Below are 23,050 nucleotides of genomic sequence, written 5' to 3'. Positions count from 1 at the left end.
TCCACTCATACGAGGAATTTAAAACTATGGACCAAGAACAGTTTAGTGGATACCAGGGGAAAGGTAGGGTGGGGGGTGGGCACAAAGGGTGAAGTGGTGCACCTACAACATGACTGACAAACATTAATGTACAATTGAAATTTCACAAGATTGTAACCTATCAATAACTCAATTAAAAAAAAATAATAAAAAAATAATGCAGAGATTAAGCATGCGGGTATTGAGAAAAAATGTAAAACAATAAATATTAATAATAGTGAAAAAAAAGAAAAGACAAATAATCAGGACCAGCCCCATGGCCAAGTGGTTAAGTTCGTGTGCTCCGCTTTGGTAGCCCAGGGTTTCATTGGTTCGGATCCTGGGCATGGCACCGCTCATCAAGCAATGCTGAGGTGGCATCCCATATAGTACAAGCAGAAGGACCTACAACTAGAATATACAACTATGTACTGGGGGGCTTTGGGAAAAGAAGAAGGAAAAAAGAAGAACATTATGAGAATCTCTTGTTCTAATGGAAAAACCCCACAAATAATCATTTAGGAAAATCAATTGAGGTAACATACAGGAATGCACCTATCAGTTACTGGTGCACAGCATGCATTTGATAAGTAAAATTTCTTTACAAAGTTCAAAGCAATATGCAAATATAATTTGTACTACTATTTTAGTTTCATCTTAAGACTATTTTAGAAGTATGGTGCTTTGGATCGTATCCTAAGTATAGGCAATGTAAACAGGTTCACCTATATGTGCTCATGACAGTGGCAGAGGGAAAAAAATCTCAGTCAAGAAACAGATAGGAAGGCCAGCCCCATGGCCAAGTGGTTAAATTTGTGCACTCTGCTTTGGCGGGCTGGGGTTTCACTGGTTCGGATTCTGGGTGCAGCCATGGCACCGCTCATCAGGCCATGCTGTGGTGGCATCCCACATAGCACAACTAGAATATACAACTATGTACTGGGGGCTTTGAGGAAGAAAAGAAGAAGAAGAAGAAGAAGAAGGAAGAAGAATGGCAACAGTTGTTAGCTCAGGTGCCAATCTTAAAATAAATAAATACATAAAAACTTCATTAGAAAATTATATATATAAAAAAAGATAGCAAGATAAGAGGACAGATACAAAGTTCCCCAGAGTACAATGCCCAGAAATGTTTTCTCTACCTGTACCTATATGTCATCTAGTGTCCTGATTTTAAATAGCATCCATCCAACTGCCTACTCAACATCACTACTTGCTCTCTAATAGGCATTTCAAATCATCATGGACAAAAATGAACTCTAGATTTCTTCCCATCCACCCTGCAAACAAAAACTATGTTCCTTCCTTAGTCTTCCCAATATTGCAGCATATGGGAATGCCATTCTTGCAGCTGCTCAGGATAAAAGAACTTGGTCACACTTAACTCTTTCTTTCTCTCATATCCCACATCTAACCCATTAATAAAACTTGTCAGCTCTACCTTCAAAAACATAATCTTTCCACTTTTCATCACCGCCAACCAATGCCACCATACCAGACCAAGCCACTCACCTGGACTCTTGTAATAGCCTCCTACCTTCTCCTTGATTCCGGCCTTTCCTCCCAACAGTCTATTATCTCCATAGCTGCCACAGTCATCTCTCACATGCTTAAACCCTCCAATGGCTTTCCCTAACACTCCACAATCCTGACTCTGGCTTGCAAGGCCCTACACCACCTCCCTGCATTGTATTGCTACAACCTATTTCCTACTACTCTTCCTCCCATTTGTTTACCATGCTCCAGCCACGCTGGCCTCCTTGCTACTCCTTGAACATCTAGATATATGCTCACCTCACTGCCCACTTACTGTTCCCTCTGCTTGGAACATTCTCTCCCAGATATCCACATGGCTTACTCCCTTATTTCCTTCAGGGAGGCTCTCTTTGACCACCCCATGTGAAAAACAGAAACTCCTCCTTCATCTCCTAAGCCCTGGCACTCCCTGTCCTCCTGTGTTTTCTTCCCATGGTACTTGTCACCAGCTGGCATACATACGTATTCAGAAGTAACACACACCCACACCCAATCCTCCATCGTAATGCAAATTCCACAGGACACAAACTTTGTTTTGTTCACTTCTATAAAACAATCTCTGGCATACATTAGGCATTCAATAAATACTTGTTAAATGAATAAATAATGAGGCAGACAGCAAGAGACTGACAGAGTGCACATGAGAAGCAGGAACAATTTAACTATTTCAAAATGTCTGCCATTCCATTTAATGAGCATTTGCCCAGAGCCCTGAGATGGAAGACGTTCATTTACCATTTCCTCAGTTGGATTCAAGTCTTGCATATCTCTCTTACGCAAGTATGCTTGTGATGTGCTAAGGATGATGACAGTACAGTACATTTTTAAATAACATGTTCAACCAAAAAAATGGTCATCTGTTCCAAGGATAGAGAAAAAACTGTCTGTGTTAAACTTTTTGACAAGCATTATTTGGGTGACTTGAGAGATTTTCAAGGCTAATTCTGACTATCTGTGATCTCTGCCTTTAGACCTGATAGTGAAGAATATAGCTCTGTGGTAGAAGCTTGGGCTCTCAGTCAATTTTTGGCTCTGCCATTTATTAGACAGTGTGACACTGGGCAAGTTACTCTCTATAAAGCTTTGTTTCCTCATCTATGAAATGGAAGTCATCACATACCTGCCTTGTAGGGTGGTTATGAGGATTAAACAAGATAATGCAAGTAAAAGCACTGGCGACTGTCATAGGGCAAGTGATGAGTATATGTTAAGGGCTTATTATTATTATAAAGATCTAATGAGGATATTTAACACATCTGAAACCCTTCATCCTTTCTTAAAAGTTGTACAAACTATTTTGTTAGCTCTAAAATCACTCAAGACATAATAATACGCTCTTTTTAGGAAAAAGTTACAACCAAAGTCTTCAAAAAGAATAGAATGAGCCATAGATTCAGCAATTCTTATTGTCCAAAATCACACTAGTATCATCTCAATTACATGGTTATAATTCTGGCCAGCTATGGTTTTTGAGTCTTTTGTGAACAATTATACAAATTGCAAATACTTTGAACGATGCCTGACGATCTTTCTTATTAATAGATTCCTTCCTCTGTTGACTGCTGACTGCCTACCTCTCAGGTACTTCCAAACTTGCAAAGAAAATTGGGCACCCACGGTGTGTCAGTCGTCCCCAGACTACTCTCAGATTTGATGATTCAGCAGAATGACTTACAGGACTTAGAAGCTGTTATACTCACAGCTATGATTTATTACAGTGAAAGGATACAGAGCAGGATTAATAAAGGGAAAAAGTGCATTAGGTGGAGTCTGGAGGATACTGGCATCAGTTTCCAAGTGCCCTCTCCCGAGTGAGTTGCAGGAAGCAGGCTTAATCAATCTCCCAGCAACCAACTACAGCAACATGTATGGAGTGGTTTTTTTGACAGGGAAGCTCTCGAGTTTGAGCCCAGGTTTTTTTATGGGGTTCAGTCACCAAATCATCAGAGGCCCAGAAGAAAAGCAGATATTCACCATAATCATTTTCTCTGCAGAAATGATCTAGAAAAGCTGGTACAACATGGCTCAGGGGTCTAGGCATGCAAAACATTGATCAGTTAATAACAAAGGCTCAGTTTCCAGAAGTTTGCCAAAGGCCAGTTATGCAAGTGGACTCTTCTGAAAATGAGCACAATTTGAGCAACTCAGACCTGCTGGGCTAACTCTTTACTATATATGTGGCAGGTTCAGACATACAACTCAGGTTACGAACAGTGACTACAGATCAGGTAAACCACTCAAGAGACACAGTCCACATAGTGGGTCCATTCATCTCTTTCTTACCTCTCTAAGCATATATTACTCCCTCCACATCTATACCTCATTCTAGAGCTTAGCAAAGCACCGGAGAAAGAATTATGTTAAAAGCTTCATAATGAAATAGTCACAGCTACGGCTTTATATCTCATTCTTCCTTTCAAAATCAAAAGTCAAAAGATGAAATATACGGGAGCAGCCTGGTCGCGCAGTGGTTAAGTTTGCACATTCTGCTTCAGCGGTCCAGGGTTCACGGGTTAGGATCCTGGGTGCAGACCTACGCACCGCTTGGCAGGCATCCCACATATAAAGTAGAGGAAGATGGCCACAGATGTTAGCTCAGGGTCAATCTCCCTCAGCAAAAAGAGGAGAATTGGCGGCGGATGTTAGCTTGGGGCTAATCTTCCTCAAAAAAAAAAAAAAAAAAAAAAAAGATGAAATATACAGCACCAAGACCAATTTCCCAAACTCTATTCCTTCAAGAAATGTTAATAGGTATTGTGCAAATAAAGGGTTCAATAGTCAAGTAAGTTTTGGAAACAATATATACAATATCGCTTGCTTGGAGATTTGTGATGATTTTTAGCATATTAAAAGCTCTGAAAAGTCCTGTTTTTAAAAAATAAACAAAAAACTATTAATTTTGTAAATCCAGCCATTTACTGAATTTCTTTTTCCAGGAATAACTTTGGAGTGGAACTTCTATTAACATCTTATAGAACACTGTTGGGGAAACCCTAGAGTAGACAGATTTTGCCAGAGGTGCTTAAAGGTGGGAAAACATACCAGGATAAAAAATAAGCATGTTGGTACCAACCTGGTCATAACAGAGGTTATCTTGAATATATTTGGATATTCTACTTTTATTATTTTTTCCAATTAACAACTACAAGTTGATTTCATGATTATCTAATGACTGGAACAGAAAGCAATGTTAGCACCAGTGCTGAATAAATTGCCCGTGACAACGCAATCAATAACCAGAAAATGTAATGAGCTGATCAGTTAGGAGGCAAAATTTGATTACATAATGAGATTCAGTAAATTTATTGACTTCTTATTTTGGCAAAGGTACCATTGCTCTTTCAAGCACTCAAGAATAGGCTTATTGTTTCATCAAAGTTTTCAGCCCAAGTAAGGGATAGTCTAATTGTGTCAGGAAAAGAACCAGCAAGCACAAAACGAGAATTCAAGGGAAAGGTGCAAGCACTAATACTGACATTCCAGAAATTACATAGCAGAACTGGCAAAAGTCATCCAGGAAACAATTTATAACCTAAATATAGTTCTCTGGCATAGTTCACATATCTAGAAATGTGTCATTGTTGTTTCCTTTGTCACTGGCTGCTACAAAAGACCATTCTGGGTCACTGATGACACTCATATGTTTTCTCATAATAAAAAGTAGGCTAGAAAGTGGAGATAAACTTCGAAGAGAAAGAGGAAAACAGAAGATTATGAGTCCTCAATCTTCTCTTCCTCAGTTCAAACTTATCCTTTTCTTGCTCTTGATTAATTACCTTCAATATTATTCCCATTCTCACCACTCTTAGACCGCTGGAATATACAGCCTAAATGCTCCACTCATCTTCCCACTTCTCCTTTACTCTAGAGTTCCTATTTCTACCTATCTTCCAGAATTTTCACTATTCATGAGCCTCATCATCACCAGGAAGCAAACAAGGACAAGAGGTGGAAGCTTCACAAGTAATTCACCATAAAGTATAAATTAATTGTGTCATTTGGAACAACTTTGCTTTTCTTCTAGAATAAATCTAACCAACGTTCTAAGTTTTACGTACACATATATATATATATACACCTTTTCACTAAGACAAATGAACAAATGAGAACTGCCAAGTCTTACCTGATGCTTCATGTAATGATTCATGTAGGGGGTTGCCATTCTGCTAACCTTGAGGCAAAACGGACATAGCAAGTTTTTAGTGTTTTCATGGGATGCTCTAAAATGATTTTCTACATCAGCAAATGTTGATGACCTGAATTGGCAAACCTAGAAATATAAAGAAGGTTTAGTTTAACTTGAAAATTTATAACTTATGTGCTGTTATATCAAAGTATCAATGAGGAGTTCTCTGCTTAGAGGAACATTACGTACTATTAATTCAGCTCTGTTGCCTATACAACCAAGAATCCTATGATTGTGAGTAATAAAGATAATCTTCGAAACAGAAAAGTTATATTTTAAAGTTTAGGAATATATTCTTAAACATAACTAGATCCCCTTCTTTTCAGATCTACTACCCCCTACCTTGACTTGAATTTTCAAACTCTGACACCCCTTGTCTTATAAAATTTTTCTTGCTATATAAAATGGAATATTCTCTTCTTTGGATTTTAAATAGCATCCAGGCTATGACAGAGGCAATTTTATCTTTCTCTTGCTATCTTATTGGGAACCAGTTCAAATTCTGGAAAAACACTGGCCCCAAAGCATTTAGTTGAGTTCCCCATAACTAATAGCATCTCCTATTTCTCTGTCATGTCCATATTCTTCTCTGCACAGTAGGAAAGTCCATATGTTTGTCTTTCTCCAGCAGGGCATTTTGTTTGTCTAGTACAGGTGTCAGCAAACTACGGCCCACAGGCCAAACCCAACCCCTCCTCCCATATATGAGATAAACCAAGAGAGTTTCTGCTGTTGAAGAGGGTCTTCAATTTCAGTAACTTGTTTTCTTCAAATGGTTAAAAAAAATCAAAAGAACAATACTATTTCATAGCACATGAAAATTAAACAAACACCTAAGTAAGTGATAAAACGTGTGTGTACCTGGCAAATATATGGCATTTCACCGGGTTTATGAGTGTCCTTCATATGTTGTAAAAGAGTATGTTCTGTTTCAAATGATAATTCACAGATTTTACAAATAGCTGAAAGTGGGAGAAAAACACATTACACCATTTTAAGGATGTATATAAATAAAAGATTCACTTTGTACATCCATAGCAAGAGCAACAACAAGTAATAACAGGAATAGTAGAGGTGATGGTAGTTCCAACAATTCTATACGTGTTAACTCTGCAGCGCTACTTTGCTTGTATTAATTAGCTTACTTAATTCTCATACCATCACCGAGAGAGGTACTGCTATTTTTATCCCCATTTTTCAGACAAGGAACCTGACGCACAGAAAGATTAAGTAACTTGCCTGACATCTCGCAGCTGTATTGAGTCAGAGCTGGGACTGGAATCCAAGATAACTCCAGACTCTGTGCTTTTAACTATTATTGCAGTTACTTTTCTTGTTAGAGTATAAATCAAGACCATTGATTTCATGCTGCAAACCAGGGAATCTGAGTTTTCTAATTGAGCCCCCTACATACAATGCATGTGTTATGCCAAGAAAGTTTCTATTTACAAAAGGGACTTCAATTTTAGTAAGTAATTTTATCGAAAACTTTGTACAGGTTAAGACTTGTTTTTCAATTCTGCCCTCAAATTACAAAGTTCATTTCTTATTCTCATTTTTCTATCAGAATTCTTAAGATTCCTCATAGGTAAGATGATCGAAATCATTACTGTTCAGGACTTCAATGAAATTGTGACTTACTAGAAAACTCATGGGGGGTGTGCGTACTCTCAATGTGACACTGCAGCTGGAATGGTGTGGGATACTGACGGTAGCAGTGCTGACATGTGGTGTGGCTTTCCCAGCTCTCACTGTTCTGCTTCTCAAGTTCCAAATGGTGTTTCATGTGGTTCATAAACCTGTATATGATTGTCAAGAGGTGCAAACACTCAGATTTATAATCAAAGAAAAATCTCGCAAATAAGCATCTGAGCCTAAATGTTAAAAATGCAGTTGTAGGGGCCGGCCCCGTGGCCGAGTGGTTAAGTTCGCGCGCTCCGCTGCAGGCGGCCCAGTGTTTCGTTGGTTCAAATCCTGGGCGCGGACATGGCACTGCTCATCAAACCACGCTGAGGCAGCGTCCCACGTGCCACAACTAGAAGGACCCACAACGAAGAATATACAACTATGTACTGGGGGGCTTTGGGGAGAAAAAGGAAAAAAATAAAATCTTAAAAAAAAAATGCAGTTGTATTACTCAAAATAACCTCTCCAAAGCCATAAAGACTTCTAGAAAAGTGTGCGTATTAAATAATCACTTTCATTCAGTGGCTCAGTAAACATTTTTCTTTGCATCTTTGTTTTAAAATAATTCATTTATATAATTAATAGGAAAATAATTTGTTATAACTTTTCATCATTTCTGATTAAAAAATTCTTTTGTAAAGAAAAACAGCACGCTTCTTCTCCATACATGAAATATTACTTATATTTTAAAATAAAATACTTAAAGGAAGGAAACCCTACCACCGAAAGCAGCCACAATGCCAGGAGAAAAATCTTTTGAAGGCCTTAAGATAGACAATAGGTTTCAGCTGTTTAAAAGACAAATTATTAGCATTTTTATTTGTGTCTGGGTTTCTAAAGACACGTAATGGCAATTTTAATACCTATAATTACAAGAACCTTTGGTTTTATTTAATGATACTGGTTTACTGTTAGCACAAATGGTGCATTTTAACTCGCAGACTGCGCCCTTTGTAGCCCCATCCATTTTTCAGTGCTACATTCTGCTATGCCAGATGGCCTAAAAGGCTTCTTATGAGAAGGAACTACGACCTTCAATGGCAGAGAAGACAATAAAAACAGGCATATCTGTTTCAAAGGGCTTACTGAAACTTTTTACTGAATTTTATAGTAAAGTTATTCAATCAAAAGAATAATTTTCAGACTGGGTCAAATATTAACAGTTACTCACCATAAGTCCCTAAAGGAAATAATCTTGAAGTGATAATGTCATCAAGCCAGACAGCAATCATCACAGAGGTTTTAACGTTTATCTTTTCACATCTCCAAAACACTACTTCTCTTTAGAGCTGATTATGGGACATTTTGAAATATCTTTTTTCCTTCTTTCATTTTAACATCACCTCTATTAAAATCTATTTTTAAAAATCCTAGTCTTGCCTAAATATTTACATATAAAGGTCACGAGCCATTACTTTTTCAACTCATAACTTTAAGTAATAAAATCTATTGATATAAAATAATCCTTTAAGCAACTGGCTATCTCTCAATTATTACGCTGCCCCCATCAGCAGCGCACACTTCTCAAACCAGTAGAAGGAGATGTGGGTAAGAGCAAACCCCTCACAAGGCTATTCTCAGAAGAAAATAGCCCTAACTGGTTTTGGTGGCACGGTGTAGGAAAAAAAATATCCTACAATATGTTGACATGGCAGAGAGCAGCAATCTTTAGCTATTAGCTTCTACCATCCACTAAAAACCAGCAATTTGCCATCCTAGTTTTTACCATGAAGGTAAATTTTTTTATTGTGCTAACAGTGGTTTATAACATTATATAAATTTCAGGTGTACATTGTTATATTTCGATTTCTGCATAGATTACATCACGTTCACCACCCAGAGACTAGTTACCATCCATCCCCACACACTGTGCCTAATCACCCCTTCCACCCTCCTCCCTCCCCGCTTCCCCACTGGTAACCACCAATCCAATCTCTGTTTCTATGTGTTTCTTTGTCATTGATTTTATCTTCCTACTTATGAGGGAGATCATATGGTATTTGACTTTCTCCCTCCGACTTATTTCCCTTAGCATAATATCCTGAAGGTCCATCCATGTTGTCACAAATGGCTGGATTTCATGGTTTTTTTGTTTTGTTTTGAGGAAGATTAGCCCTGAGCTAACTGCTGCCAATCCTCCTCTTTTTGCTGAGGAAGACTGGCCCTGAGCTAACATCCGTGCCCATCTTCCTCTACTTTATATGTGGGCTGCCTACCACAGCATGGTGTGCCAAGCGGTGCCATGTCCGCACCCGGGATCTGAACTGGCGAACCCCGGGCTGCCGAAGCAGAACGTGCAAACTTAACCACTGCGCCACGGGGACAGCCCGATTTCATGGTTTCTTATGGCTGAGTAGTATTCCATTGTGTATAAACACCACATCTTCTTTATCTCTTTGTCCCTTGATGGGCACCTAGGTTGCTTGCAAGTCTTGGCTATTGTGAATAACGCTGCGATGAACATAGGGGTGCATGTATCTTTATGCATTCGTGTTTTCATGTTCTTTGGATAAATCCCCAGCAGTGGAATAGCTAGATGATATGGTAGATCTATTCTTAATTTTTTGAGGATCTCCATACCGTTTTCCATAGTGGCCAGACCAGTTTGCACTCCCATCTGCAGTGTAAGAGGGTTCCCTTCTCCCTACATCCTCTCCAACACTTGTTTCCTGTCTTGTTAATTATAGCCATTCTGATGGAAGTCAGGTGATATCTCATTGTAGTTTTGATTTGCATTTCCTTGATAGTTAATGATGTTGAACATCGTTTCATGTGTCTGTTGGCTATCTGTATATCTTCTTTGGAGAAATGTCTGTTCAGATCTTTTGACCATTTTTTAATTGGGTTGTCAGTTTTTTGTTGTTGAGATGTATGAGTTTTTTGTATATTTTGGATGTTAACCCCTTGTCAGATATATGGTTTGCAAACATCTTCTCCCAATTGTTAGGTTGGCTTTTTGTTTTGTTGATGGTTTCCTTTGCTGTGCAGAAGCTTGTCCGTTTGATGTAGTCCCATTTGTTTATTTTTTTCTATTGTTTCCCTTGCCTAGCCAGATATGGTACTTGAAAATATGTTGCTAAGACTGATGTCGAAGACCATACTGCCTACGTTTTCTTCTAGAAGTTTAATGGTTCCAGGTCTTTAATCTATTTTGAGTTAATTTTTGTGTATGGTGTAAGATAACGGTCTGCTTTCATTCTTCTGCATGTGGCTGTCCAGTTTTCCCAACATCATTTATTGAAGAAACTTTCCATTCTCCATTGAATGTTCTTGTCTCCCATGTTGAAAATTAGCTGAAAAAACCATAGATGTATGGGTTCATTTCTGGGCTCTCGATTCTGTTCCATTGATCTATGTGTCTGTTTTTGTGCCAGTACCATGCTGTTTTGGTTACTATGGCTTTGTAGCATATTTTGAAATCAGGGAGTGTGATACCTCCAGCTTTGTTCTGTTTTCTCAGGAGTCCTTTGGCTATTGAAGGTCAGATCTTGTTGTTTCATATAAATTTTAGGATTCTTCGTTCTATTTCTGTGAAAAATGTTGTTGGAACTTTGATAGGGATTGCATTGAATCTGTAGACTGCTTTAGGAAGTATTGACATTTTAACGATGTTAATTCTTCCAATCCAAGAGCACGGAATATCTCTCCATTTCTTTGCGTCTTCTTCAATTTCTTTCAATGTTTTATAGTTTTCAAAGTACAGATCTTTCACTTCTTGGGTTAAGTTTATTCCTAGGTACTTTACTCTTTTTGTTGCAATTGCAAATGGGATTGTATTACTAATTCTTCTTTCTGCTACTTCGTTGTTAGTGTATAGAAACACAACTGATTTTTGTATGTTGATTTTGTATCCTGAAACTTGACTGTATTCACTTATTATTTCTAAAAGTTTTTTGGTGGATTCTTTAGGATTTTCTATATATAAATCATGTTATTTGCAAATAGTGACAATTTTACTTCTTCCTTTCCAATTTGGATCACTTTTATCTCTTTTTCTTGCCCGATTGCTCTGGCTAGGACTTCCAAAACTATTTTAAATAAGAGTGGAAGTGGGCGTCCTTGTCTGGTTCCTGTTCTTAGAGGGATAGCTTTCAGTTTTTCTCCACTGAGAATGATATTTGCTGTGGGTTTGTCATATACGGCCTTTATTATGTTGAGGTATTTTCCTTCTATACCCATTTTACTTAGAGTTTTTATCATAAATGGATGCAGTATCTTGTCAAATGCTTTCTCTGCATCTATCGAGATGATCAAGTGATTTTTATTCATTTTGTTAATGTGGTGTAACACGTTGATTGATTTGCACATGAACCATCCCTGCATCCCTGGAATAAATCCCACTTGATCATGGTGTATGATCTTTTTAATGTGTTGTATTTGACTTGCTAGGATTTTGTTGAGGATTTTCGCATTGATGTTCATCAGTGATACTGGCCTGTAATTTTCTTTTTTTGTGTTGTGCTTGTCTGCTTTTGGTATCAGGGTAATGTTGGCTTTGCAGAATGAGTTAGGAAGCCTCCCCTCCTCTTTAATTTTTTGGAAGAGTTTGAGGAGAATAGGTATTAAGTCTTCTTTGAATGTTTGGTAGAATTCACCAGGGAAGCCTCTGGTCCTGGACTTTTATTTTTTGGGAAGTTTTTGATTGCTGTTTCGATCTCCTTACTGGTGATTGGTCTATTCAACTTCTCTATTTCTTCTTCATTCAGTTTTGGAGGGTTATATGATTCTAAGAATTTATCCATTTCTTCTAGATTATCCAATTTGTTGGCATATAGCTTTTCATTGTATTCTCTTATAATCTTTTGTATTTCTGAGGTGTCCATTGTAATTTCTCCTGTTTCATTTCTGATTTTACTTACTTGAGCCTTCTTTCTCTTTTTCTTGGTGAGTCTAGCTAAAAGTTTGTCAATTTTGTTTATCTTTTCAAAGAACCAGCTCTTCGGTTCATTGGTTTTTTCCTATTCTTTTTTTAGTCTCTATTTCATTTATTTCTGCTCTGATTTTTGTTATTTCCTTCCTTTTACTGATTTTTGGCTTCATTTGTTCTTCTTTTCCCAGTTCCTTTAGGCATACTGTTAGAATGCTTATTTGGGATTTTTCTTGTTTGTTGAGGTAGGCCTATATTGCTATAAACTTTGCTCTTAGAAGCACTTTTGCTGTATCCCATAGATTTTGCCAGTTGTATTATCATTTTCATTTGTCTCCAGGTATTTTTTTTGAGGACTATTAGCCCTGAGCTAACACTGACCATCAATCCTCCTCTTTTTGATGAGGAAGACAGGCCCTGAGCTAACATCTGTGCCCATCTTCCTTTATTTTATATATGGGCCACCTGCCACAGCATGGCTTGATAATCAGTGTATAGGTCTGCACTCGGCATATGAACTGGCAAACCCCAGCCACTGAAGTGGAGTGAGTGAACTTAACTGCTACACCACCGGGCTGGTCCCTGTCTCTAGGTATTTTTTGATTTCTCCTTTGATTTCTTCATTGACTCAATCATTGTTCCATAGTGTTTTGTTTAATCTCCACATATTCGTAGCTTTTCCGATTTTCTTCCTGAAGTTGATTTCTAGTTTCATACCTTTTTGGTCAGAAAAGATGGTTGGTATTATTTCAATCTTCTTAAATTTACTGAGACTTGTTTTGTGGTCTAATGTGACCAATCCTGGAGAATGTTCCATTTGCATTTGAAACGAATGTGTATTCTGTGGTTTTTGGATGAAATGTTCTATATACATCTACTAAGTCTATCTGGTCTAATATGTTGTTTAAGGCCAATGTTTCCTTATTGATCTTCTGTTTGGATGATCTATCCATTGGTGTAAGTAGACTGTTAAAGTTACTCACCTCCTCCCACATTTTAAGTTTTTGATATCATATCAAACCTCTTATTTTGTTTATATCCATTACTCTCTTATCATTGAAATAGGTAATTTTAGTACTTTTGACCTTCATATTATCTTCATATGTGGTTGATCTGCTACCTTTACTGTATTTTTGCCTTTACCAGTGATTTTATTGCCCTTTTGGGGATAATTTTCTTATTCCTCTTTGTGGTCTTCTCTTTCCCACTAAAATAAGTCCCTTTAACATTTCTTGTAAAACTGATTTTATTATTCATAAACTCATTTAGTTTTTGCTTGTCTGGGAAACTCTTGATCTCTCCTTCCATTCTGAATGATAACCTTGCTGGGTAGAGTATTCTTGTTTGTAGGGTTTTTCCTTTCAGGACTTTAAATACATCATGCCACTCCCTTCTATCCTGTAAGGTTTCTGCTGGGAAGTCAGCTAATAGTCTGAAGGAGTTTCCTTTGTATGTCACGTTTCCTTTCTCTTGTGGTTCTTAAGACTCCCTCTTTATCTTTAATTTTCCACATTTTAATCATTATGTGTCTTGGTGTGGGCGTCTTTGGGTTTATCTTGTTTGGTGCTCTCTGTGCTTCCAGTACTTGGATGTCTGTTTCCTTCTTTAGGATAGGAAAATTTTCAGCTATTATTTTCTCAAATAGATTCTCTGCCCCTTTGTCTCTCTCTTCTCCTTCTGGGATACCTATAATACAAATGTTAGTGTGCTTGATGTTGTCCCACAGTTCCCTTAGAATGTTTTCATTCTTTTTAAGTCTTTTTTCGTTTATCTTTTCAGCTTGGGTGATTTCCTCTAGTCTTTTGTCCAGCTTGCTGATCTGTATCATCTACTCTGCTATTGAGCCCCTCTAGTGAATTTTTCATTTCCAGTATTGTATTCTTCTTTTCTGATTGGCTCTTTTTTATATTTTCCAATTCTTTGTTGACATTCTCACTGAGTTCATCCATTCTTCTCCCAAGATCAGGGAGCATCCTTATGACCTTTTGTTTGAACTCTTTGTTAGACAGAGTGTTTATTTCTGTTTCATTTAGTTCTTTTCTGGGGTTTTGTCCTGTTCCTTTGCTTGTTTTGTCTCTTTGTGCTTATATTTATGTATTAGGTGGGTCAGCTACATCTCCTGATCTTGGAGAGGTGGCCTTATGTAAGAGATATCTTATGAGGCCCAGCAGTGTGCTTCCCTTTCGTCACCAGTTCCAAATGTTTCAGGAGTGACCCCTGTGTGGGCTATGTGTGTCCTTCTGTTGTGGCAGGGCTGCTCTTACTGCAGGTGCCCAGGGAGGCTAGGTTGTCCCCCTGGCTGGCTGGCTGTAATGCTCGGCTGCGTGTGGCTGCTGGGGTCCCTTCAGTCACTTTATTGGGTTTGGGGAGCCCCAGGACAGATGGTTGCAACATCTAATAGCACATTCCTGTTGCAGTTTTTCTGTTAAGTGAGTAGGCCCTCAGTGTAGCCGGTTGCTAGGCTCAGGGGCTTACAATTGCTGTATGCCTCCAGCCTGCAAGGCTGTTGTCAGCTCTCTCAGGATTGCAGCAGAGTTAGGCTGGCCCCAGTACAGGAGCACCTAATTGTTTCAGGCTTTGGAAGGTGGGGCTGATCCCCTATGTGGCTGTTTGAGAGGCACAGGTCTTCTGCCACTGACAAGCCCCATGGCCCACAGGTCCACACACACCATCAACACAGTCCTGGCTTGTGCACATGTCCTGTTCCCCTGGAGCAGACCCAGTCATCCCACTGCAGAGGCATCCACACACCCCATCAATGCCCCACACACTCCACTCGCTCCTCATGCACATGAGGATGTGATGTTTAACACATAAAACATCTTTGGTTATTCAGTGTTTAATGCTCAGGTTTCATTTACTAAATAATAAGTCAAAAAATGCCACAAAATTTCTAGATAGTCTGATAATCTAGAAATCTGTAACCAGTCTTTTGAAATAAAAAGAAAAAATTTCATGTTTAACACCAAGTGGGCTAATCTTGAAGAAACACCCGCAGAGTTATTGCTGAAAGAACTTCTAATATCATATGCATATTTAAGTATAACGGGAAACTTAACAAGTGAACCACTTTTCTATGCATTTTTCCAGGCTTACTAACATTTTCTGATGTATTTTACTGTAAAAACATGGAAGGAAGTCACAGAGTTCTATCATAACATTGTTTCAGTGTTACACCTCTTAAGGCACAATTTCTCTTCTGTTAAGCTACTGGGATCATTAGCAACTGATGGCTGTGAGGGGTGATAAAAGGAGGTAAAGAAGTATGAAAACTCACATGAATAATACATGTGGAAGATCTTTGAAAACCATAAAGCACTAACCATAAACAGAGCATTCATAATTGTTTTAGGTTTATATTACAGTATATTTCAACGTTTTTGTAATGTATTTCATTTTGGACCCAAGAATTCTCCAGAAAATAAATGCTGGGCTTAGAAATGACCTATATGATGCTTAAGAATGCTAGTCACAAGTGATGGTTATCAAGGGTAAATATTTTTAAAAGTTTGTATATGTGTGTGTGTGTGTGTGTGTCACGATATAGGTACATATATACCTATACATACATATATCTCACCTAAGTACACTGATGTCTGCAATTTACTCTGAAAAGTATCAAAAAAATCAGCTGGGTCTATGGATAAATAGTTATGTGGTAACACAAGTACAGTAAAATATTAACAGTAGAACTGAGGTAGTTAATATACAGATGTTCACTGTAGAAATTTTTCAACTTTGCTGAATATCTGAAAATTTTTATAATAAAATATTGGAAAAACAATGCCAAGCTATAAAACCAATGAAAAATGCTAGTCAATATCTCACTTAAGATGATATATATGTAATATACCACATAACTCAAAGACTGCAAAGTATAAGTTCCTAAAAATTAAAGCATACATGTATAAATCTTCAGAATTCCATTGAGAATTAAATCTCTACTTTTAAAATGTGTTAAGTTATAAAATCAAACAGGCATGTTTCATAAAACTTTAAAGATCACCAAAAAAGATCACTTTTTCTGCAAGGTAAATGTGCTAAAAATTATAAATGTGAATTAAAAATTTAGAGCATTAAATGTAGATGGTATGGAAAAGGTCAAACTGGATAAAGTGGTTCTTCTTGTGATAGGAAAAGTAAGATTCAAAAACAGCTAAAAAATAACAATGTCACATGAAAACTCCTAGTTCTATGATAAATATAGAGAAAAGAAGTAATTTTCCCCTAGGTTAAAACAAACTTTGTCATTTCTTAAGCTATTTGAAAGAAACACAACTACGTGGATCCAAGTGTCAAACTCCTAAGATACAAGCAAGGACAAAAGCTTTTCAGCTTGATAATCTGTCTCTGTTCTTAGTAGAAAGTGGTAAAATTGCTTATCTAGGATAGCACTGAAAAGGAAACATACAAGGTTTACATCTGCAGCATTCCAGTATTCAAACAGAAATAGAAATAAGTATTTACATACCTAATATTATTTTTAAGAACTTTCAAGCAACTGAAGCATTTAAAGGTTGTGTAAGTCTTCTGTTCATCGTCAACAGCTCCTTCATGTCTTCCGTAGTAAAAGTCACTAACTAACATGATCAATTTTCCTTTCTCTGCACCAGTCTTATTTTTATTTTCAGTACTTGAAAGTTCTACTTTAACCATTTCCAAAAATTTATTTACCATGTCTGGACAACAACGCTGAAAGAGAAAAAAATACATAAGCCTTACTTATATCTTTTTAAAAAATTACATTTCAAAAAATGTTTCTGTGTTTATAAACTAGGGTCAGCTCACACAGAACTATGTTTGGCAATATATCTGGAAAGATGGTCGCCAAAATGTTGGCTTCTTCCTTCATGTAGTCTAAAGGATTCAAACAAATACCTATTATCTTCATAAGGAAATGACTTCAAAAACAAATGGAAAACTTTAAGATCATGGATGGCTATACAGTCATCCCTTGGTATCCAGGAGGAATTGTTTCCAGGCCCCCCCACAATACCACATCCGCGGATGCTCAAGCTCCTTACATAAGATGGCAGAGTACTTGCATATAACCTACGCACATCCTCCCCATACTTTAAATCATCTCTAGATTACTTATAATACCTAGTGCGATGTAAATGCTATGTAAATAGTTGTTATACTGTATTATTTAGGGACTAATGATAAGAAAAACAGGTCCGTACACATTCAGTTACAGATGCAACCATTGTAGGCCTTTGGATCTGTGGCTGGCTGAATACACAGATGCAGAACATGCCGATATGGAGAGCTGCCTGTATATCTAAACCTTTTTCCTCACAATTCAACTTTTCAGATGTAAATATTTAACAATAATTTGTTCCTTTGCCAAAAATCATACGTTTCTTATCTGTGTGCCGATACAGCTTAAAAGGAAAGACAGTTTTATTTGCCATTAACTATCAAATAAGATAGTTAGTATTGCTTAACTATCAAATAAGACAGTAGCATTTCAGTAAAGCCTGGCTGGAACTGGACTTTGAGCACAAGTAACCTGCCATTCTCCCGACTCAAGGTGCTAGAAAATGCATGGGACACAAAGAAAGAAGCATTAGTTACAACCTGAAAACCTCAATACATTCTGTCTAGAATGATGAAATACCTGAAGGGGAAATTTACCTCATGAATAAAGTCAAGACCTCATATAAACTGAGCCTAATTTCATACATGAGCTTTTTATTTTCAATGAGATAAAATGAATTCATTTATTGTACACACTTTTCAGTTGTAGAATTTCTCTAGAAGAATTCTTTAAGAATATCTAGAGAGCAAAAATATAAACTTTCCTAAAAACCCAAACTACATACACACAATGTAACTACAAGGTGAAAGACTTAAAAAATAAAGAAAGCATAACACAAAATTGTGACAGAATCAAGACCAATTAAATCTATCCTATCAATGAATGCAAAAGAGTTTAACTTAAGTACTAAAAAAAGAAATTCCACGTAGGATCACAAAAGAAAACACAACTCTTGTGTTAGCAAGAGACGTAACAAAAACAAAGTTATTTGGAAGGGTTGAAAATAAAAAGATAAAGAATATACAGGCCAATGGAAATAATAAGATATCAAGGATTGTGAGTCTGATATCAAACAAAATTGAATCCAGGGCAAAAAGGAAACACTGTATTCAAATGCTAAAGGGCACATTCAGAATGAAGTTCAAAGAGAGAGATCCATCTATATCCTAAATAGTAACAACCATAAAACAGAATTGGAAGATATCAAAGAAAGCAGTGGTAATGTGAGACTCTAAGACTTTTCTCGAACCATGACAGAGAAAGCAGACAAATATAAGTAAAGATATAGGAACCCAAATGACATATTAGTACATTAGATCTGACTGATAACTAACAAATTTCATACCCTAAAAACAAATAACACCCCTTCTTTTCAAGTTTCCATGTAACATTCAAGAAAATAGCCCCTACAATTTTCAAAATGGGGAGGAAAGCGTGAAAATCTGGGCTTTGCCATCAAAGACATTGAGATTTGAGGGGCCGGCCCGGTGGCGCAGCGGTTAAGTTCGCACATTCCGCTTCTCAGCAGCCCAGGGTTCGCTGGTTTGGATCCTGGGTGCGGACGTGGCACCGCTTGGCAAGCCATGCTGTGGTAGGCATCCCACATATAAAACAGAGGAAGATGGGCATAGATGTTAGCTTAGGGCCAGTCTTCCTCAGCAAAAAGAGATGGATTGACAGTAGTTAGCTCAGGGTTAATCTTTCTCAAAAAAAAAAAAAAAGAGTGAGATTTGAATCTCAGCTATGCCAATCAACTGGCTATTAAAACAAAGAAAAAGATCTATCCTAAAGAATTTTCTAAGGATTAAATGAAATAATATTTTCAAGTTTAGTACTGTGTCTTAGATCAGTAGGATATTTGACTTACACTCTAAATATTCTTCTTTTGGAAGAAAACATTATCTCTGGGGTATTATAATCTACTTATCTATAATAAAAGCAAAAGATCAGTCACAAATAGTCGAAAACACATTTTTTTCAAAATGGACATCCTTATTGTAATATTATAAAAATTTAACTGATAAATAAAGATGTACAAGATAAAATGTAAATGTCTCTCTTAAGTTTTACACTTAGCAAAAAGGCCAAGAAGCAAAACGTCTCTCATAGTTTTAATCAAAAAGAATGCCACAACAAATAAACCTACATTTTAGAGAAAGCCATTTTCTCCAGGTGCAGAAGTATATATAATATGCTATGATTTCTGTATAAAATAAATGGAAAATAAGAATATTCATGTATGTCTGTATAGGCAGAAAGTAAGTCAGAGGATACAAAACAATTTAATAAGAAGTTATTTCCTGGGGCTGAGTGGTTAAGTTCGCACGCTCTGATCTGGCAGCCTGGGGTTTGCCGGTTCGGATCCTGGGCACGGGCCTAAACACTGCTCCTCAGGCTGTGCTGTGGCGGCGTCCCACACAGAGGAACTGGAATGACTTAGAACTAGGATATACAACTGTGTGCTGGGGCTTTGGGGAGAAAAAGAAAAAGGAAGATTGGCAACAGATGGTAGCTCAGGGCCAATCTCACCAAAAAAGTTGCAATAAAAAAAAATTCCTTTGTGAATCGTATTGGGAACCAGGCTAATCGAGGGACGGGGTGAGATTTTTCACTGCATGCCTTCTTACACTCTTTGAATCACGTGACTATATTACCCGCCCATTAAATAAACTAAAGATAACTAAAAAACGCAGCCTTATCTTTTCCCTATCTACAATGTAAAATGTAAAAACATCAAGTATCTCTACAGAATATTACATAAATAGGAAAAGTGAAAGCGCTTGTAGAAGTTACTTCTTAACTGAAACCAAAACAGCTAACAGGAGTCACACCCAGGGACGTGGAAACAGTGATAGATCAAATATACTTTTGCCAAACAATAAAGAGATGGTATTTGGAATTTCATAATGCTCCTTTCCTTTCTATATTTTTTTGTAAAAGGTTGAATTTCAATGAAAAATTTGCCAATCTTTGAAATAGCGAGCAATAACTTTTCCTAAGTGGCTTCTTTGCCTTGCACTCTTCTCAGGCCTTCTACCTTGCATATATCTACATTGCCTTTTTTCTTGCCTCCTTTCCTCCTTCCTGCTGTGTATACGGGGCATGCAAGAACAATACAGACTACCTTTCCACGGACACACAGAACACTGTGAGAGCTACTAAAATATTTTCAGTGGAGTGATACCTAAACCGCATACTTCATTAGTACTTTGAAAATCACCTAAAACCTAATTTCAAGAGCTTCCTACGCCAATATAAAGCTGGAATTAATCTATAACTACACAAACTATATTCTGGATTGAGTTAAAGCTGTCATTTCATAGTAAACGCTCCACCATTACTTTCCATCCGAGTGTTTAAAATTAAAATGCAAGACTAAGATTTTCATTGAGTAATGTGACATGAATATGTCACCATGGACAAAAAATAAGGTAAAAAAACAATTTTTAAGTTACATTAAAGACTAAGCACCTAATAAAGTGCTTTCTTTATAAGAATTTTGAAGAATGGCATGACCGAGTCAACAAAATATTCTGATTAAAACATTATTTTCATTAAAAATGAAAATACAGTATGCATGGACTATAGTATATATAAACTTAATTTTTAAATTTTGATTGAGAAGGATTTTAAAATCTTGTGTAAAGATAATCATTATGAATTTCAATTTTCGTTAAGTTATATGAAAACACCAATGAGAAGATTCCTTATCTAAATATGTGGACAAACTAGCATTTATTAGACAGCAATCCTTAATGTTACAGAGATTTGTGAATATTTAAAAAAATCTAATTTTGAAAAAGTTTTACCTTCATGTGATATTTCAAAGGATCCAAAAGATTGAACTGAACATTGCACTTCGGACAAGATCTTAGAAACGGTGTTCCAGTTTTATGGTGAGTTGATGAGGTATTTGTACCTAAAATAAATTAAGGACTTTTATGACTCAAATTCTTCTTTCTTAAACCTTCAACCAGCAGTAATAATGGTTTTAAAATTCACCACAATTTCTAAAATTTATGTATAAATAATACAATTTTTTAATACGCCAGCTTCATATTTACCTTTTGATATCATAACGTGGGAGGGTGTCACTGAAGGAGAGTTCGCTAAAGACAATGAAGTGCAAGGATTTTTTTCAGGAATACCTTCACTGGTCTTGCGCTTTTTTGGATTAACACTGTTTACTTTAGCAGTAGAAGGACGTTTTAATATAGGCAGAGTTTCATCCAAAGCTGCAACGATCGAAATGGTGGGAAAGATATTTGTAAATGCTTCAGTTTAGAACGTTACTTACAAATACTACTAAAATGGCCTTACATTTAAAATTAGGGAAAAATACTTTGGAGCTAAATTACCGATAATATAATGAAATTACAATATTATACAAAGGACAACAAATAATGATCCAAATTTTTATGATCAATAGGTAGAAAGAAATTGCACAACAGCTATTATGGACTACGAATATTCGAACAATTCATGAAATAAACTTCTTATGCAAGAAAATCCTACAGATGCTTTCAATTGAAGAAATACATAAATAGGCATCACGAAAGAAGTCAGACCAAAAAAATTCCAAACAAGAAAAAGAGAAAAAAAATTGAAGTACAGAGAACACTTTAAGCTCAGTTCCAAAAGATGAATTTATCTTTAGATGCTTAAATACATTTGAGCTTATAAACAAAAACAATTTCTATTCTAAAAATATAGACAAATCCTTTAAAATACTTTAAAAAAACTTCAGATGTCTATTGGAAATCTCAAGTTGGCTCTTTCTCCACTTAACCTGATAGGTGGTTTAAATTATGTATCTATTCCCTATGTACAAAGTAGAAATAACTATTCTTTTTTTTGTGTGTGTGATTTTATGTTTTTCCTTTTCCTCCCCAAAGCCCCCGGGTACATAGTTGTATATTCTTCGTTGTGGGTCCTTCTAGTTGTGGCATGTGAGATGCTGCCTCAGCGTGGTTTGATGAGCAGTGCCATGTCCACGCCCAGGATTCGAACCAACGAAACACTGGGCCGCCTGCAGCGGAGCGCGTGAACTTAACCACTCGGCCATGGGGCAGCCCCAGAAATAACTATTCTTGAATGATACTACCTCACTCATTCATATGAAACGGCTTGGAGTTAGTACAATGGCTTTCAAATTATGTTCCCCTGAGCCTAATGATTCTGTCTTAGGAAACAGAGTGGGCATATCAGATAGACAAACTCTCCTTTTACCTTTTTTTTCAGACTTTTACATAAAATTTTGTTTGAATAGAAATTTCATTGATAAAAATAGTTTTGAGTTTGAAAACCATCACCTTAAAAGCTAAAGGATTATGTAATCTAGGGCATTTGCAAGAGAACTGGGGCTATTTGGGCTATAACCAGACCCAGCAAAAGCCCTTTTAAAAATAACACACAATTGTACTTTGTGATAAAGATTGTAACACTGCACATGATATTTTAATGCTCCCAACTGTACAGCAATAGGAGAAGCGGTAGAACAGACATATGCCAGGAAATAAGAGTTTTACGTCAGTGGGCTCCTCTGTCAAATCTGTGTCTCATTCTTCGAGATAACATGGAAATGACTTTTTCCATCTTCAAGCACATGATTACAGAGAGCTATACCGCAGGCACTTGGAACTGATTTCTGTGCAATTGCGCTAACATTCTTCTCAGATGCTTAGGTTACTTGAACAAGCAATGAGTGCTGGTGTTT

General features: G+C 36.9%; 1 protein-coding gene across 1 annotated transcript in view; it reads right to left on the bottom strand.

Annotated features, from left to right (window-relative positions):
* ZNF280C (zinc finger protein 280C) overlaps positions 1-23,050 on the bottom strand; it is a 67,785-nt gene that overhangs the window by 19,879 nt on the left and 24,856 nt on the right. The window contains exons 8-13 of the mRNA XM_046674073.1: positions 21,399-21,569; positions 21,144-21,253; positions 16,765-16,985; positions 7,382-7,539; positions 6,602-6,702; positions 5,678-5,824 (exon numbers count right to left, since the gene is read on the bottom strand). Of these exons, the coding sequence (XP_046530029.1) occupies positions 5,678-5,824; positions 6,602-6,702; positions 7,382-7,539; positions 16,765-16,985; positions 21,144-21,253; positions 21,399-21,569 (908 nt within the window). The remainder of the gene's footprint in view (positions 1-5,677; positions 5,825-6,601; positions 6,703-7,381; positions 7,540-16,764; positions 16,986-21,143; positions 21,254-21,398; positions 21,570-23,050) is intronic.

This window comes from Equus quagga, chromosome 10, assembly GCF_021613505.1.
Source record: "Equus quagga isolate Etosha38 chromosome 10, UCLA_HA_Equagga_1.0, whole genome shotgun sequence".
In the NCBI taxonomy this organism is placed as follows: Eukaryota; Metazoa; Chordata; class Mammalia; order Perissodactyla; family Equidae; genus Equus; species Equus quagga.
The sequence above is the reverse complement of the archived record's forward strand: the minus strand, read 5'-3'. Positions and strand labels throughout refer to the sequence as shown.